The 13,384-nt window shown below is 58.2% G+C and overlaps 1 protein-coding gene across 1 annotated transcript; it reads right to left on the bottom strand.

The window, feature by feature from the left end:
- Positions 1 to 5,712: 5,712 nt before the first annotated feature.
- On the bottom strand, positions 5,713 to 10,301 carry ULK3 (unc-51 like kinase 3). Its single transcript, XM_064157276.1, has 16 exons — positions 10,130 to 10,301; positions 8,831 to 8,971; positions 8,463 to 8,583; positions 8,033 to 8,137; positions 7,798 to 7,941; positions 7,620 to 7,702; positions 7,358 to 7,513; positions 7,176 to 7,281; positions 7,000 to 7,040; positions 6,774 to 6,876; positions 6,602 to 6,666; positions 6,404 to 6,482; positions 6,285 to 6,325; positions 6,160 to 6,207; positions 6,027 to 6,081; positions 5,713 to 5,816 (listed from the first exon to the last, which is right to left on the bottom strand). Exons 1-16 carry the CDS (start codon positions 10,229 to 10,231, stop codon positions 5,800 to 5,802), a joined length of 1,407 nt encoding a protein of 468 aa, XP_064013346.1. The 5' UTR covers positions 10,232 to 10,301; the 3' UTR covers positions 5,713 to 5,799.
- Between the last annotated feature and the right edge of the window lie 3,083 nt (positions 10,302 to 13,384).

Below are 13,384 nucleotides of genomic sequence, written 5' to 3' on the forward strand. Positions count from 1 at the left end.
TTCATTTCTCTCCTCGAGCAGTCCTTGCCTGAGAAAGGTGTTGGGGTGCAGGCAGGTCAAGCACATCCCCTTTACAGGGGGGATAGCGTGGAGCAATGATGGGAGCTCACAGGACAAGCCTCTTGCAGCATCACCCAGAAGAAGGCGGCAGGGCCAGCCGTGGTCAGGTGTTTTGCTGTGTTTGGGACCGAAGGGACGTGAGGAGCTGTTCTTTGTCACCAGACGGCTTTAAAAGCAAACACACACACACACACCCCCCTCACAGATCTGGGGGATATTTTAATCCAAAGCCTTCAACTCCCTCATCAACTCCTTGCCTCTCAGTCTCATGAGCACTGCAGGGTGTCCCCAGCCCTGCCCTGAGCAAGGACAAGTCTCTTTGGGGACAAGATTGTGCTAAGGACAGGTGAGACTTCGAGGCGAAGCTGCTCCAGCAGCCTGTCGGCATCCTGGCGGGCTCCTGTGGTGAGGCTTCTTGGGAAAACTTGGCACATGCTGGGAATGAACTGCTCCAGATCCCAGTGGAGCAGATCGAGTGTGAGATTGGCTTTTGCAGGTGAGTTGGGTCAGCCAGGAAAACTCAGGCTGCAAGGAAGCTGCTGCTATCATATTTTCAATTGTTTTATCATCGTTATCATCATCATCATCATTATTATTACCATTATTATTACTGCTAGAGCGAGGATGCTGGATGAGGTCACACTGAGCCTGCTACAGCAAGGAGATTGCTTTCACAGATAGTAACACCATGCTGGGACCATGTAGTCCTGAGGAACCTCACAAGATGCTCCACCCATGGTGACATCCTTCATTCCAACCCTCCAGCCCCAGGGAGCAAGCTGCTCTTTGTCCCCGTGGTACCTCACCAGCAGCTCTGGGGACATCTGTCTCAGGCAGAGCCCTAACCCAGCCCCACAAGGCACTGAAGGCTGGTGAGGAAGGCAAGGGAAGATTGGCAGAAGCAGCTTTAGCTCTGAAAGGAGATCATACCTGATGAGGATCAGCCCAAGCTCATTTAATCCCCCACCAGGAAAGGGATAGCAGAGAGCAGGCACTGACCAAGCTGAGCCCTCCAGTCTGGCTTGGCTTTTAAATCCCCCAGCTGATGGCCAGGCACGATCAATAAAGCACCCTGCGGGCGAGTGGGACGCCAGCCAGAGCGCAGGGAGGGAGATGGGATACGAGGCACAAGGAAGAAGTCCTTTGGGTCATCCCCACCCATAACCAATAGAACCCCACCAGCACGCAGCCTGGACCCCCTCCCCTTGCTTCATCCTTACCCCTGCTCCCCTTCAGCTTCCTCCCTGGCCCACGTGCCACCATGCAAAGGCCGCGTGAAGCTTGGCGGGTTTATTTTAGGAGGCTCCATGACCCCCAGGCATGTGAAAAGCAAGCAGCACACACTCCCCCCACCCGGCTCTGCAATGTGGTGAGCCTCAGCAAAGCCTTCCTGGAAAAGCATTCCCAGCAAAGCCTCCCTGGAAAAGTGATGGGAGCTCTGAGGAAGCTCCAAGCCTGTGCTCCTGCTCCCTTCTCTGCCCCAGACCCCATACTGGGAAGAGAGGTTGGGATGAGTGGAATAAAGGATAGGCAGCCTGTTTGCCTGCATCCTCGAGCACTCCTGCATCCAAGTATCCCTGCACCAGTGTATCCCTGTATCTCAGTATTCCTGTATCCCTGCATCCAAGTATCTGTGCATCTGAATATCCTTGCATCCACGCATCAGAGCATCCCTGCATCTGAGCATCCCTGCATCCGAGTATCCCTGCACCAATGCATCCCTGCATCAAAGTATCCCTGCACCTGAGTATTCCTGCATCCCTGCATCCAGTGGCCCTGCATCCAAGTATTCCTGCATCTGAGTATCCTTGCATCCATGCACCAGAGCATCCCTGCATCTGAGCATCCCTGCAGTGGAGTGTCCCTGCAGCTAAGTATCCCTGCAGCCAAGCATCCCAGTTCCTGCATGCCACACAACTGCTCCAGGCATCAACAGAGGACCTAAAACAACTTAGAGAAGCTGAGTGAATTAAATGAACAAATGAAAAATCCCAAACACTTCCCCCCCACCACCCTTTATCTCATTCCCTCACCTGCAGGGCCAGGTTTGGGGGAGGTTTGTACAAGCAAGCACTTGCTGGGTGTTGGAGCTTAGAAATAGATGGCCTGTGGGTGGGCAGAGCTCCTGCCCTCCTGCACTAGCCATGGAGCAACTCTCTCAGTACCTAGGCGCAGGGTCAGATGCCCTTTCCACTGGTGGGTGTGGAATGATGTCAGTGGCTTTCCAAAAGGACAATCTCAGAATCACAGAAGCACTCAGGTCAGAAAAGCCCCTCAGGATCACCAAGTCCCACCAATAACCCTTCTCTACAAGCCCTAAATGAGTAATTGCTAAAGCACCGAGGCAAACAAGAGGCCACCAAAGGGTGGGAGATCTCTGCTGACTCCGTTGAGTGCTTTGGTTTTCTTTTGGCAGGCAATTAAAGCTCCCTGGGAGCTGCTGAGGGAAGGGATGTCCCCATGCCTCCTGCCCCAGCATCACTGGTCCAGAGAGTGGCTTTAATCCAGATTAAAGAGCTCGGAGGAGAGGCCAGGATAGGCTCTGCACACTGACCCAGCTTTCCCCAGCCCTCCCTTGCTGCAAAGCCCATTGAGTGGTTGAACTCACATCACCGAGTAACCCGCAGGCTGACACAAGGAAGGTGACAAACCCATCTGCTAGCCCCGTGTCCCTCTCCAGGTGACAACCCCAACTCAAAAGCCACCCTCTGAGACGTGCTGGGTGGTGTAAAGAGGCAGGATCCTGGGGAGATTCCAACTGGACTTCAAAAGTCAATTTTCCCTCACGAGAACAGTTGGACACTGGAATCATCTCCCAAGGGAAGTGGCAGACAGTTTTGAGACTCAGGTTGACAGGGCCCTGGGCCAGCTCAGTTCTGGGGTGCATTAAGAAGACTGTGGCCAGTAGGTCAGGGTAGGTTCTCCCCCCTCCCCCTCTATTCTGCCCTGGTAAGGCCACATTTGGAGCATAGCGTCCAGTTCTGGGCTCCTTAGTTCAAGAAGGACAGGGATACACTAGAGAGTGTCCAACAGAGGCTGTGAGGATGATGAAGGGACTGAAACATCTGTCTGAGGAAGAAAGGCCGAGAGCCCTGGGGCTGTTTAGCCTGGAGAAGAGCAACCTGAGGGGGGAGCTTATTAATGTTTGTAAATATCTGAAGGGTGGGGGGCAAGCAGAAGGGGCCAGGCTCTGCTCAGTGATGTCCTGTGAAAGGAAAGGGGCAATGGATACAAACTGGAACGTGGAAAGTCCCACCTCAAGGTGAGGAGAAACTTCTTTACTACAAGGGTGGTGGACCAGGCTGCCCAGAGAGGTTGTGGAGTTTCCTTCTCTGGAGAATTTCAAGTCCTCTGGATATGTTCCTATGTGACCTGCCCTAGGTGATGCTGCTCTGTCAGGAGGCTTGGATCTTCTGAAGTTCCCTTCCAGTCCCTATCATCCTATGATTTCAACCATACTATTCCGTGGAAAGGCTGGAGCAGATGATCCAGGTTGGACTGGGATCCAGGCACTCTGCGATTCCGTGGCACACGTCCCCGCAAGGCTCTGCCGTGACACCGGAGGGAAAAGGTGGCCAGATCACGGCAGCCAACGCCGCACACCAAGTGACCGAGGCCACCGCCACGCTGCCAGGCTGGGGGCCGCTCTCTTTGCGCCTCCTTCCCTTCCGCCAGCGCGGCGACATTCGAGGCTGCCAACCCCGACGCAGAAGACGACTCACCTCCGACACAAAGCAGGGGCACCCCGAGCCGCTTCATCACCCACCCTCCCCTTCCCCTCAGCGGGGAGACAGCCAGAGCATCTCCCAGCTTCAAAAGGCTGCGGCTCCAGCCGCGGCTTCGGCAGAGCGTGAAGGCAAGATGCGATTATCCGCGCCGGCTGCCGCGGCCAGCCGGCTCAGTCGGCCCCGCCGGCTCCGCGCTAGCCACGGGCCAGGGGAGGGCAGGGGCTCTCAAAGCTCTTTAAAGCCTCCGGATATAATCTCTGCTCGGAATAATAATAAAAGACAGAGAAATCTCCCCCCAGCAGCTCTCCAGTGGCTCTGGCACGGAGCAGCTGGCAAAGGACCGAAGGCTGGAGCTGCCTAAGGTGCTGGCGGCAGAGTGGTGGCAGTGAGAAACTCTTACGAGGGCAAGGTGTGGGGTGAAGGCGGCCTCAGGAGGAGCGTTGCTGGGGTCACAGCTCAGAGGGACCCCCACAGCCCCTTCAAAATCACTCCATCACGTCACAGAATCGCTGAGTTGTTTGGGTTGGAGTAGACCGTTGAGGTCTTTGGTTGGATTAAAGAGTCGACCCATCACCTTCCCCCACAGCCTCCTTCCTGCCTGGCTGTCCCCCACCTGCCACAAAAATCCAGTGGAGAAAATGGGATTTTACATAATCCTTTGTGCTGTTCTGCCTGATGTTTTACACACACACGGAGGAAAATAAACAGATCTGAAGGGAAAACAAGGTCAAAGCTTGCTTTGGCTGCCTTGTGTCCCCAGGGCAGACTGGGAGGTAGGGCACTCCCAGCCAGCGCTGGTAGGAAGGAACACACACACACACACACACTCCCCCACACACACCTCCAGCTCAGCTTGGGCAGGAGGACAGAAATGAGAGGTCTTCAGTCTTCCTTGATGGCTCCAGACACCCCAGCCTGGCTGTTGGTGCTGAGCTTGCCTGGAGACCCTTCTTGGGTCTTAAACCAGCAAGCCAAGACTGGAATGATCGCAGAAACCAAAGAGTTTAATATTAAAGACAATAAATTACATTCCCTTTGACATCCAGTAGAGATTGAGACAAGCCCCATGCTTTGCAGGACAGGGGTGGCCCTCGCCAGCCTGGGTCAGTGAGTGCTGCAGGGCAGGGGTGCTCCTGGGAACCTAGGTGAGATGTCCAGGTTGTCAAGAGCCCTGAGGAGCAGAGCCGGCAGGCCACCGGGGCTCTGCCTTTGGGGAGGTATCGCCGTTTGCAGTCCTGTGACTGGCCCTGGAGGTGATCGGTTTCTGCTCCTCTCTTTCACTCGGTGACCCGCGGAGGAGGGCGCACAAGCCACTCATCCCCGCTGAGCACCGGGAACACCTCGCGGCACAAGTAAGGACCGCAGTCAGCACCCGCCAGGCTCCAGCGCAGGCAGGTTTAAGAAGCGCAAGCCTCACCCATGATGTGCCGGCAGCCAAGCGGGAGGGTACAGCCGGGCAGGGCCAGTGCAACCGGGTGCTGGAGGCTTGCCCAAGCAGCGGTGGGCGCCCAGAGGTAGTTGCCAGGTGAGAAAGGCACGGTGAGGGCAGGCACAGGCAGCGTCCTCGACCCCCTGCCCACTGTCATCACCAAGAGCCTGGAGCTGCTGTGGGGCGACTCCGTGGGTCTGTGCAAACGCTCCCCCAGCGTTTGGGAGGCGGCAGGAACAGCCAGTTGAAAAGGCAAGAGCCGTACGAGGCTGGCAGGGGGCACGTTCTGCCGGAGCCTGGTGCCAGGATAAAAATACCCAGCCTGGCGCAGCCAGCAGAGGGAATTAGAGTGGAATAACCTGCCCGGCGCCGGCAGCGATGGCTGCAGACGGCCAGGGAGAGGGACAGATCACCCTATGGAGCCACCCGTGGGACCCTCTGGGGTGGGAGCCCAAGGGTGAGGCCTCCCTAAGGTGGTTACTCCGATAGGGTCAGGGATGAAAGCCTCATCCTTCCTCCAGCCTGCCGATGGCATCTGTCTGCATGACGGCAAGCAGCATCCCACTGGCTGGCTCCTGGGCATCACTGCAAGGTACAGGCTGTGCCAGAGGGCACAGAGCAGCGTTACGTGGTTGCACACATCATTGTCACCCAGCCTGGGTATGCTCCCGGGCACGGATGACCCCATGCTGGAGGGGAAGGAGGGTGTGTGGAGTCAGGGTAACCCATGGGCAGGACTACCCCCGCAGGGGTACACAATTCCCCAGGCCCTCTGATGGGGACAAGGCGGGACAGGGATGGGGACTCACTGCTCCGGACAGGCTCTGCCAGCGCCTCCTTGCCCATGGACTGTGCCTCCCGCATCTGTCAGGGCAAGAGGATCATTTTCCAGCCTGCAAACCCCACCTGGCATGCTCCAGAGCACCCTCCAAGCAGCCATACCTTGATCTGATCTTTCAGGTACTCGGCTCGGGCCATCAAGGTCTGGATCTGGCGGAGAGAGAAAAGAAAGGGTCCTCAAAGCCGTGCCAAGGGACACACACTGCTGCCCCAGGGCTGGCACTCACCTCGGCGTGGAGCAGCTCACGTCGCCTCCCCACAGGCTCCGCTGCAGAGGGAACAGGGGATCAGCATCGGGTGCAGGACCTGTGCCTGCCCCACCGCACCCACCACAGTCCCAACCCACCGGCCAGGAGTAGTAGCAGCTCCCCCAGGCTCTGCTGGTAGAGCTCCAGGGTGTCACCATCGTCTTTGCCGTCCTCTTCCTGCAAGAGAGCCCAAGGGCTGGGCTGCAGCTGGGGGATGTACTCTGTCTCTCTCCTCAGCAGGATTTGCTCTTTCCTTCCTCTCAAGGGAAGAAGTGACCCCCAAATCCATGGCTCACCTTAGCAATGGCAGCAGAAGCCATTTCCAGTGCAGCACAGAGTCGAGGTTTGTCCTTGGCCATCTCTGCAAGGAGAGTGCCCTGAGCAGGGGATCCCTTCAGCCCAAAATCCCACCAGGTCCTCTTTTCCTCCTCCACCAACAGCAGAGGGGACGTCCCCAAAACTCAGTACCTCTCAGGAGCACTCTGGCTGGGTTCCCTTGCTGCAGGAGGTTCTTGCTGCTGGAAGTGACCAGCGCCTTCAGTTCCTCTGCTCGGGAGATGTATTGCCCCACCTGCCCAAAGCACAGGGTGGGTGAGAACACCCTTGCCATGGTGGACAGAGGATAAGGAGGGCACCTTGTCAAGCTAAGCCAGGGGAATGATGTTGCCCACCTCCCCAGGGATCTGGGGCTCACCTTGACCCGGATGGCTTCTTTGCGGCGAGCGTCACTTTCATCTGGTGGAAGAGAGCAACACGATGCTAGCGGGGGTGGGCTGCAAACTGGCCTTTCCTCGGGGGGCTGCCCATTCCCCTAAAGAGCAAGGCAGCACCAGCTGGGGTGCCCACAGTCCCCCCCCCGGGTGGACTCACAGTGCAGAGCTGGCACAAAATACTCCAGGGCTTTACAGTAGAGAGAGAGGGCAGCTGAAGCATCCCCCTCCTGATCCTTCTTCACTGCCTCCACCACCAGGTTGGTCTGGGGGAGAGGAGGGAGAGCTCAGGAGCTCAGAGCTGGGCCCCTTCACGCCCCCAGGGTCCAGCACCCCACTCACTGCCTTGCTGAGGCTCTCAGGGCCAGGGACATGCTCCATATCCACAAAAGGGTGGGCAAAGAAGCCCTCAAAGGAGATGCGTTTCAAAGGGTCCCTCTCCAGGAGCTGTCCTAAGAGGTCTCGGCACTCCGTGGACAGCAGGGGCCGGCTGGGCAGCTGGGGAAGGATGGACATGAGACCACCAGCACCATCACAGCACTGGCTCGGGGGCAAGCTTTGAGAAGCCACCCAGCTCCATCCCATCCCACCCATCCCACCTTACCTCCACGGCCCGGTCACTGCGGATCTTCTCCTCCAGCTCAGTGAAGGAGCGGGAGGCAAAAGGGGGCTTCCCAAACAGTGCTTCTGCAGGGAGGGAAAGGGAGCGGTGGGGGGAGATGGAGAGGGGAAGACCAGCCCCTGGCCAAGCCCTGGGGTGGGGGATAAAAGCAAAAGCCCACCGTAAAGGATGACTCCCACCGACCACAGGTCCACGCGGGCGTCGTACTGCTGGCGGCAGACCATCTCGGGGGCCATGTAGAGCGGGGAGCCCCGCAGGACGTGCTGCTCGTCCCACGGAGACATGTGCTGAGCAAAGCCGAAATCTGGGCGGGGAGAGGGCGAGCAGAGCTCAGGGAGGGAGCAGGGGGAGAAGGAGTGGCCAGCCTCAGCCCCTCCACTGGGACCTGCTCTGACCTGCCAGCTTCAGCTGGGGGTTCTCCGGGGCGCTCAGGAGGATGTTCTGCGGCTTGAGGTCCAGGTGGGAGATGTTGCGGTCGTGGAGGAACTTGAGGGCACAGGCTGGGCGGGCAAAAAAGAACAAGAGGAAGCGGCCCCAAGTTGTGCCAGGAGAGGTTTGGGCTGGGTGTGAGGAGAAATTTCTGCACTGAAAGAGGTCTCAGGCACTGGAACAGGCTGCCCAGGGAGCTGGTGGAGTCACCATTGCTGGGGGTGTTTAGAAGATGCACGGATGTGGTGCTGAGGGACGTGGCTTAGTGGCAGGGGCTTAGCAGCATCGGTGAGGCTGTGAGCTCAAGGCAGGCTCCATGACCTCAAAGGCTTCTCCCAACCACCAACAGCTCTGTGATCTTATGTGGCAAGGGGCAACAGGGCAGGGGGGCCTTACCAAGCTGCTGCAGGAAGATGCGTGCCACCCTCTCGGGGAGGATCCTGCGCGTGCGGATGAAGCGGGACAGGTCCCCCCCAGCACAGAACTCCATGATCAGGTAGATGTGGTCGCTGTCCCACTGTGAAGAAGAGCCAGCCATGCCCATCCCATTGAGTACCTGCCTAGACTGGTTTGCCCAGCCGCTCTCACGCAGCCCCGCAGGGACAGCCCTGGGGAGCCAGCATGGACCCCAGGACCCAAACCAGCCTTGAGGAGCCAGGATGGACCCCAGAACCCAAACCAGCCTTGAAGAGCCAGCATGGACCCCAGGACCCAAACCAGGCAATCCCCCACCTCCCACCCCAGGAGAAGCCCTGGGGCCCCACCTGGAAATCCTTGAGCTCCACAATGTGTGGGTGCCGAATGGTCTTCAGGATCTCAATCTCCGTCAGCAGGTTCTCCACTGACGCGCGGTTGAGGCTCCTCTTGCTCACGCACTTGATGGCCACCACCTCACGTGTGTCCTTCTGCCAGGAGCAGCCAACTCTACAGCACCCCCATACCCCATGGGAGCCAAACCTAGAGCCCCCCAACATGCCACGGGGAGCCAAACCTAGATCTCACATACCCCACAAAGAGCCAAAGCTAGAGCCCATCCAGTACCCCATGGGGAGCTAAACCTAGAGCCCCCCAACATGCCATGGGGAGCCAACCTCAGAGCTCACTCATACCCCACAAGGAGCCAAATCTAGAGCCCACTCAGTAATCCACAGGGAGCCAACCTTAAAGCCCCTCAACATGCCATGGGGAGCCAACCTTAGAGCTCACTCATATTCCCCAAAGGCAAATCTAGAGCCCACCCAGTACCCCATGGGGAGCCAAGCCTAGAGCCCCCCAGCATGCCATGGAGAACCAACACTAGGGCTCACTCATACCACATGAAAGGCCAAATCTAGAGCCCCCCAACACCTCCCCACCCAAGCAGCCACTCTGGGGCTCCTTTCCCAGCCTGCTGGGGGGATACCAGGGGGTGAATAAGCCCTGGAAAGGGGGGGGTCAGGTCACAGGCTGGGGGCAGCAGGTCCTGTATAAGGGCTATGAGCTGTGACAAGGGAGAGAGTGTCCCACGGGAGCAGTGAGTGGATTAAACGAGGGGGGCAGAAGTCCAGTGGGAGGTGGCATGGAGAGCGCAGGAGTTTTGTGGGAGAAGGGCACAGATTAGAGGGGGGGGGGGCGTGGGAACAGGGCACAGGTGAGAAGGGGTGTCCCGTGGGGGGAGAGCACGGATTAGAGTGAGTGTGTATGAGCATCCCACAGCAAGAGGGCATGGATTAGAGTGTGTGTGGGTGTCCCACGGGAGGAGGGCATGGATGAGAGTGAGTGTGTGTGGGTGTCCCACGGGAGGAGGGCATGGAAGAGAGTGTGTGTGGGGTGTCCCACGGGAGGAGGGCACGGATGACAGTGAGTGTGCGTGGGTGTGTGTGTCCCACGGCAGGAGGGCACGGATGAGTGTGCGTGGGTGTGTGTGTCCCACGGCAGAAGAGCACGGATGACAGTGAGTGTGCGTGGGTGTGTGTGTCCCACGGCAGGAGGGCACGGATGACAGTGAGCGTGTGTGGGGTGTCCCACGGGAAGAGGGCACCGATTAGGAGGGCTCCCACGGGCGACGGACCCCACGGCCCTACCTTCCTGTAGGCCTTATAGACGGTGGCGTAGGTCCCGGCGCCGAGGCGCTCGGTGAGGATGAAGCCGTCGAGGCGCGGAGGGGCCCAGCCGGTGCCGGCCATCCCCGCTCCGGGCGCCGCTCCCGGGCCCGGGCCCGCTCCCAGCGCCGCTGCCGCTCGCGCTTCCGCCTTCCCGGCGCTCCCCGGGCCCGGGCCCGCCCCCGCCGGCGGGAGGAGGGGGCGGAGGGGCCGCGTTTGGGCTCCGTTGCGTTCGGTCGCTGATTAGGGCGTTTGGGGCTTTCTTTTCCCCGTTACAAGGGCAGGCAGCAGCTGCCGGGCCTGGGGGAGCAGCGTGGGAGGGCGCAGCAGCCGACCCCCGGCCCCCGCCGGTCACAGCTGGGGCACAAAACCGAGCCCTCCTCCCGTGGGACGCACACACACACACGGTAAATCCGTGCCCTCCACCCGTGGGACCCCCTCCCCCGTAATCCATGCCCTCCCTCCGTGGTACACTCCCCCCACCCCCGCGTAAATCCATACCCTCCCCCGGTGGGACCTCTCCCCCATAATCTATGCCCTCCTCCCGTGGGACACCACTCCCCCCCCCCGCACCGTAAATCCACGCCCTCCACCCGTGAGACCCTCCCCCCTCCCTAATCCATGCACTCGTCCCGCGGGATCCCCTCCCCTCTTTGCACAGCCCCCCATAACCAGGGCCATCCTTATAGCCCCTGTAGGGGACCTGCTGCCCCAAGCCTGTGCTCCCACCCCCCCTTTCCAGGGAAATCCCTGTAGGAATCCCTGTGCTTCCCCCCCAGCAGGCTGGGAAAGGATGCCTGTGGTGGCTGTTTGGGTTGGGGGGGGAGGTCTAGATTAGGAGACAGAAGGGGACAGCACCAAATGCCTTAAGCATCACACAGCAGCACTTGGGGCAGGAGGGTGTCCCCATGCTGCCCTGCACCTCAGCTCTTATCCCAAGGGAGATCTCAGCTGGGACACAGATTTCCAAGCTAAAGAGAAACCAAACTGGGTCTTTCCCAGCTGAAAACGTGGGAGGAGGGAGGGAGAGAAGAGTTGGTTTCAAGGTTAGCTGAAGAAGGACACAGTGGGCACCATGTGGTCATCCAGCTGATGTCTTCAGTGCCACTGCTTGGGAACAGCAGAGCTGATAGAGTCAAAATCCTTTTCTTCCTCCTCTCCTTCTCTTGGTTTAAGGCCAAGGGAAGACTCAGCCCCTTAATGATCTCAGGGCCATCAATGGGCACAGAAGCCTCAAGGGTGTTCATCTGTAGGATCCTCATGAAAGCAAAGGTAGGATCTGCCACAGGGAAAGCAAAGGTAGGACTGGACACAGGGAAAGCAAAGGTAGGATCTGATCTGCCACGGGGAAAGCAAAGGTAGGATCTGCCACGGGGAAAGCAAAGGCAGGATCGGCCACAGGGAAAGCAAAGGCAGGATCTGCCACGGGGAAAGCAAAGGTACAATCTGCCACGGGGAAAGCAAAGGTAGGATCTGCCACAGGGAAAGCAAAGGTAGGATCTGCCACAGGGAAAGCAAAGGTAGCATCGGCCACAGGGAAAGCAAAGGCAGGATCTGCCACAGGGAAAGCAAAGGCAGGATCTGCCACGGGGAAAGCAAAGGTAGGATCTGCCACGGGGAAAGCAAAGGTAGGATCTGCCACGGGGAAAGCAAAGGCAGGATCTGCCACAGGGAAAGCAAAGGCAGGATCTGCCACGGGGAAAGCAAAGGTACAATCTGCCACGGGGAAAGCAAAGGTAGGATCTGCCACAGGGAAAGCAAAGGTAGGATCTGCCACAGGGAAAGCAAAGGTAGCATCGGCCACAGGGAAAGCAAAGGCAGGGTCTGCCACAGGGAAAGCAAAGGTAGCATCAGCCACAGGGAAAGCAAAGGCAGGATCTGCCACAGGGAAAGCAAAGGCAGGATCTGCCACAGGGAAAGCAAAGGTAGGACTGGCCACAGGGAAAGCAAAGGTAGGACTGGCCACAGGGAAAGCAAAGGTAGGATCTGCCACAGGGAAAGCAAAGGTAGCATCAGCCACAGGGAAAGCAAAGGTAGGACTGGACACAGGGAAAGCAAAGGTAGGACTGGACACAGGGAAAGCAAAGGTAGGATCTGATCTGCCACGGGAAAAGCAAAGGTAGGATCTGATTTGCCACGGGGAAAGCAAAGGTAGGATCTGCCACAGGGAAAGCAAAGGTAGGATCTGCCACAGGGAAAGCAAAGGTAGGATCTGCCACAGGGAAAGCAAAGGCAGGATCTGCCACAGGGAAAGCAAAGGCAGGATCTGCCACAGGGAAAGCAAAGGTAGCATCAGCCACAGGGAAAGCAAAGGCAGGGTCTGCCACAGGGAAAGCAAAGGCAGGATCTGCCACAGGGAAAGCAAAGGCAGGATCTGCCACAGGGAAAGCAAAGGTAGGACTGGCCACAGGGAAAGCAAAGGTAGGATCTGCCACAGGGAAAGCAAAGGTAGGATCTGCCACAGGGAAAGCAAAGGTAGCATCGGCCACAGGGAAAGCAAAGGCAGGATGGGCCACAGGGAAAGCAAAGGTAGGATCTGCCACAGGGAAAGCAAAGGCAGGATCTGCCACAGGGAAAGCAAAGGTAGCATCAGCCACAGGGAAAGCAAAGGCAGGGTCTGCCACAGGGAAAGCAAAGGCAGGATGGGCCACAGGGAAAGCAAAGGCAGGATCTGCCACAGGGAAAGCAAAGGCAGGATCTGCCACAGGGAAAGCAAAGGTAGGATCTGCCACAGGGAAAGCAAAGGCAGAATCTGCCACAGGGAAAGCAAAGGCAGGATCTGCCACAGGGAAAGCAAAGGTAGGACTGGCCACAGGGAAAGCAAAGGTAGGATCTGCCACAGGGAAAGCAAAGGCAGGATCTGCCATAGGGAAAGCAAAGGCAGGATCTGCCACAGGGTAGGGGGGATAAGGAGAAATAATGTTTTGGCTCCTCCCCAGCCCCCCTGCTCCCAGCTTCTTTCTTTGTGCCTCCCAGGGAGCCAAGCAGTTAAAAAGAGGCCAGAACGCAGCGCTGTTGAAGTGTAACAAACCCGAAGTACATTCTTCTGCTCTTAATGACACAGACTCCATGCAAAGTTACAAAACCCTCCCTGGAACAGCAGATAAATCCAATTCTTCATAACAGCAAAGGCCAACAGAAGAAAAAGAGAACAAACCCCCAACCCCCTCCCCAGAAACTCCCCTCCAGACAGGGGGGAGCAGGAGGAGTAGGAAGAGAGACAAACACTTGAGCATG

The sequence above is a fragment of the Pogoniulus pusillus genome, chromosome 17, assembly GCF_015220805.1.
Source record: "Pogoniulus pusillus isolate bPogPus1 chromosome 17, bPogPus1.pri, whole genome shotgun sequence".
NCBI classification, from domain to species: Eukaryota; Metazoa; Chordata; class Aves; order Piciformes; family Lybiidae; genus Pogoniulus; species Pogoniulus pusillus.